The 5,093-nt window shown below is 45.9% G+C and overlaps 1 protein-coding gene across 1 annotated transcript in view; it reads left to right on the top strand.

Moving 5' to 3' along the window:
* The first annotated feature begins 421 nt into the window (after positions 1-421).
* The window catches only part of ISOC1 (isochorismatase domain containing 1), a 24,119-nt gene continuing 19,447 nt past the window's right edge, over positions 422-5,093 (top strand). Inside the window, exon 1 of the mRNA XM_042866333.1 lies at positions 422-737. Coding sequence (XP_042722267.1) covers positions 447-737 — 291 coding nt within the window. The 5' untranslated portion in view covers positions 422-446. The remainder of the gene's footprint in view (positions 738-5,093) is intronic.

Raw genomic sequence — 5,093 nt, 5'->3', positions numbered from 1 at the left:
AGATCCTTGGGCACTCAAAACGAGCGCATGATGTGGAAGCCCCGTGCCACACTCACGGCCGCTTTCTGCACCGTGCGTACTGTGCGGCCGCGCCGACGTTTTCAACCCGCTTCCTCGCTGCGGGCCGCGCCGGCAGCACGTCCCGCAGGGGAACGGGGCAGCTGACCCAGCCCCACCTCGGGTCCGCAGTACTGGGCTCGCCCCGTCGGGGGGAGCGACACTGCACTCCGCGCCTCACCGCCCGCCCGAAAGAAAGCGCCCGACCGCCCACAACGCTCCCCCGCGCTCCGAGGGCAGCGGGGCAGGTCCCGGCCCCACGGTAAGGAGGGCGGAGCCGCCGTCCGGATTGGGGGCCGCCGGCACCGCCCGCCCTGCCGGGGGGAGGAGGCGGCAGGAGGAGGAGCGGCGGCGCGGACCGCAGCGAGCTGGCTTGGTTGCCCCTGAAGATGGCGGCGGCAGCCGCTCCTCCGGGCGCTGGCTGCTCGCCTGCGGGTGGCGGCTCTGTGCCCGTCCTCTTCTGCTTCTCCGTCTTCGCGCGGCCATCGACCGTGCCCCACGGCGCCGGCTACGAGCTGCTGATTCAGAAGTTCCTCAGCCTCTACGGGGACCAGATAGACATACACCGCAAGTTCGTGGTGCAGCTGTTTGCCGAGGAGTGGAGCCAATACATCGACCTGCCCAAGGGTTTCGTGGTCAGCGAGCGCTGCAAGGTGCGCCTCGTGCCGCTGCAGATTCAGGTGAGAGCCTCGTCCGCCCCGACGGCTGCCACAGGTGTGGGCGGGCGGCCCTGTCCTGCCACCGCCGCCCTTCCCGGCCGCGTGGAGCCTCCTCCGTGCCCGCTCCCAGTCGCTCGGGCACGGGCGACTGGTGCTGGGAGCCGCCGGCGGAACGGGGATGGGGCGGCAAAGTCCAGCAGTGGCTCAGAGCGGGGCGAGCGCTGCCGCGGTGCTGCCGGAGCCGTCCGACAGCCGCAGCCCCCGGGGCACGGCGGTGCTGAGAGAGCCGCTCCCCGATGGTAGCGCAGCGGGCGCTGCTGGCGTTCTTCTCCGCGGAAAGTTTTGTGCTACTGGGCAGGGAGGCGGGCGCGCTGCGCCACGCGGGTTTGATAGCCCGGTTTTGTATTCCGTGAGTGAGAACTTGTTTCACATAGTGCACGGCAGAGCTGTACGGTGGCTGAAATAACTTCTCCTTTAAAAGAGGCAGCCGGTGTGCCAGCTTCAGGTAGTGGCAACACTACTAGGCGGAAGCTAAAAGATTGTTCTTAAATAGGGCTCTATCAGAGCTCGATTTCATGGCTTTTGGGTCCATGGGATTTCCTGTGCAGGCACGAACCAGGAGAGCAGCCTGCCAGACAGGTCCCACGCTGTGTTTCATACTCCGTGCACTGGAGATTCATGCCAGTCATGCTGCAATAGTTGCACTGGGAGCAACATTTCTTTTTTCCTTTCTTCAACCGTTAAATAATTTGACCTTTAAAAAAAGAATACAGTTTTAATTCAGAACGTGCTTCTTAATATGTAATTCAGAACTTCTCTCTTTGACAAGCCCAAATTACTAATAAGTTGAAAACATGATATCTTAGACTGAGCCATGGCTTGTTTTCTCCCTGCTTCCAGAAATGATCCATCTCACAGTGCTTGCAAACTCTGCTTAATCATAGTGTCTTAAGCTCATAAACTTCCAAGGTGGCCTGCCTCGCATAGGCTGTGTGTCAAGAGTGCCTTTGAAGTCATTTTTCCTTTCTTTAACCCCGTGTATGGATATAAAAGTAAGAACTGAACTCATTTAAAAACTTATTTTGTCATTTATTATTCCCTTTCTTGTTTGTTATTAATTGTATTCAGTTTAAAACCTTTCTTCTTTGTATGTTGGAGATGAAATGGGTGGGTGCTCCAGCTGAAGAAACAGCCAGAGAATTTGTATGGGCAGTGTTAAGCAAGGATTTTAAAAAGAGAACATGCGTAATCTCAGGCTGTAACAGCAGTGCGGGGTCATAGTTCTATTTCTTACTTCTGTGTACAGATTGCCACTTTGCAGAGACCTTCTTTCTGGTATCGTTTGTAGTGAAGCCGTAAATGCAGCCTGAGCATTCATAGCTGTATGTAAAAGGTCATTGTAGAAATCTCCGTGTAAAAGGTCAGTATTGGATTGGGACGCATAGAAATAGATCATTGCCCAAGTGCAGCAACTAGGTAGCTGTAACTGAATGCTGGGTTCCAAGATGAATCACAGGGTAAGCACATTGTCTAATTGATTTCACTGATGCTGTTACAATTCTATGACAGTAGCAACTGTTGATATGTGAGCGGTGTTAATTCATTGTTGTTTCCTTGATGTGATTCAGCAGCTGAGAGTGAGATGGAGAGATAAGCATTCAGCTCGCCCTAAGCCCCCAGCAGGTGCCTGGAGACAGCTCTTTTGAGGGAGCACTTTGATACACAGAGCTGTGCTTTTTAAGACCTTTGTGTCCTGCATGATGCATAAGATGGAGAGAAGAGAAGGTTACACTTTTTTTCCTTACACTATTCATACATTGCTGCTGTTATTTGCCTTCTTTTCTCCTAATGTTTTTTCAGCAGTTACATGTGACGTAGGTTTGTCAGACCTGCATGTTACACAGTGGGTCAAAGTACCATTTTGAATGTGTCTTCTGAGGAGGACATTCTTTCATTACTGATGTGTTGTGACTTGCACCGTTAGAAATATATTTGTTTTAAGATTAAGATTCATAAATACGTATTTCTAGACATTAATTTTGTTATTTTTTACACAAATGTTTATAACAACATATATGCACTTAGTTGTGAATGCACATTATGGTTTTTTTTAAGCCCTGGGAAGGTTATGTCCCTGTCTGGAATGATCATTTTTTCTTGTGGAAAATATCTTTGTGCAATATCTCAAGAAGTACCACCAGAGAATGGTGCCTGACCGGCCTATTCCGATTTCCTGCCTTGGAAGACGAGGGGGAGAGTAATGTAGCTGAGAAATTACCATATGCTCTTCTCTGAGAGCCACTTTTGTGCAGCTCAGTTCAAGGTTTGATCTGTATGGCAACATTTTTTACTGATGTTTTTTCTCCAGTCTCATTTGTGCCTTTGCACTGTGGTCATATAGGTATGTTTGTTCTGTTTAGTTGTACTGGCACAGAGCATGCTCTTGAACTTCCAGTTTCCATCAGGTGTTGTAGAGGAGGTTATAGTAAAGCCAGTTGTTCAACTTGGTTACTTGTCCTGAAGCTTCTCAGTCATATGCTTGCAGTGTTGAGGGACTTTTTCTTTGACCTCTGACAGCTGGTATGGAGGGTATTTGCTTGGAAACTGAGAAGCCGTTAAAGAGAACTTACATGTTTTAAAGCATTTAATAGAGTGATATTTATGCCCAGGGTGGGGGAACCTTGCTGTAAAAGTTGTAACCTTTGAGAAGAGGAACAGTAAAGAGAAACCAGATGTACCAGGAGAGAAAACAGCGATCCTCATTATGACCAGGTGATAGAGGAGTTCACACAGCATTCAGATATACTCCTGAGAGTTCACTGTTGCTGCCAGAACTTCAAGGTGACTTCCAGTCAGTAGTACTTGTGTTCAATGTTTATAACCTTGTAAATGTGTAAGATTATTATTGAAATAATTGTGTAAAGCACTTCCACTTCAGGCTCTTTTGAAAGATGTGTTGGTGACTCGTGTATCTTTCTTGTCTGCAAAGTCTGATAGGAGAATGGTATTTCATTGTTACTGAAACATAAAGTAAATACACTTGGATAAAAAAAGGGTTTTTTGTGTGTGATGGTTTTTTTTCTTTCTTTTTTTTTTTTTTTTTTTTTTTTCCTGCACACATCTAATATTTAAATGCTTCCGAATGGGAAGTAACTCTAAATCTGAAGGCTCAGTCCATTTTCTCAGGGCCAGGCAGAGCTTGGTCTGAGAACAGGCTGCAGTATATGGATCTGATGAGGGAAATTGTGTTTAGTTCCAATTTTTTTTTTAAAGCAGTGGCTTTAAATTTTGATTCTGTTACAGTTAAATCCAGTATTTCTAAATGGAAGGAGGGGAAAGGAGGAAGAGAGCAGGAGCACTTTGAAACTTAGGATTCTTCCAATCCAAACTACTTGTGTATTCTTAACCATGGCAAGCATTTTGATCATGACAAATTTTGTTAAAGAATTTCATACAGCCTTACTTATATGATTGTGATGTGCTGATGTAGCTTAATCTTTACTTTTAGGTGCTGTGTTGCATATAAAATGCTGCAGTTCAGCCTAACAGAATAAATAGATGTCTTCCTAACATGAATACATACAGCCAATTTTTCCATTGAACTATATTAAAGTGAATTTCTTCAGTTTATTTTCACTTTGACAGATGAACAGTAAACTTTTCCTTTTAAAATAAGTGAGATTCTTTTCACTGTTGTCTTTTAAGGTAATTTTTGAAATGCTGTAGCTATGGATCCTCCATTCTGCTGTAGTAGAGGGCAACCTTGGCAATAGATTTGCAAGCGTTGTCACATGGGACTCTGCTTCAGTTCTCTTTCATTACATGTGCTAGGGGAAAACTGCATTTTTTATGGGTAATGGTTCCCTTAATTTCAATTGGGGAAAGTACAGACAAAGAGCCAGTATATGTTAATATTTCTGTGAAATTGATTCTGTAATTACAGTCCTTCATCATAGTCACACTTCATATGATTAATAATTATCTGAAGAGGTGAAATAGATGAATATTATATATATGAATATCTATTTGTAAGTAGAATAGATATTTGTATACAGATGATAGATAAAAACACCCGGCCCTTTTCTGGGGTGAGATTTAAAGCTGTATAACCTCTGGCAGTGTACCTTTAAATCCTAGTCTGGATATGGTCTCAGAGATGACTTCTCTAGCTGGGTAAAAGAAGTGCATCAGGTTGTGTTGCCATCTGACATACTAATTCTTATTTTGAGGTGGAACTTCCAGCTGGAAGGGAGAAGGACCTGATAAATAAGGGAGGCAAAATGGAACAAATAAAAGAGCTTGCATACAGTTTGGGGGAACTTCAGGTGATAACCATTACCTCTCTCTATGCCCTACTCTTCTAGCCCTCTCTCCTCC

Source organism: Lagopus leucura, unplaced genomic scaffold (assembly GCF_019238085.1).
Source record: "Lagopus leucura isolate 7727_CA_CO unplaced genomic scaffold, USGS_WTPT01 Super-Scaffold_810, whole genome shotgun sequence".
Classification (NCBI taxonomy): Eukaryota; Metazoa; Chordata; class Aves; order Galliformes; family Phasianidae; genus Lagopus; species Lagopus leucura.
The sequence above is the reverse complement of the archived record's forward strand: the minus strand, read 5'-3'. Positions and strand labels throughout refer to the sequence as shown.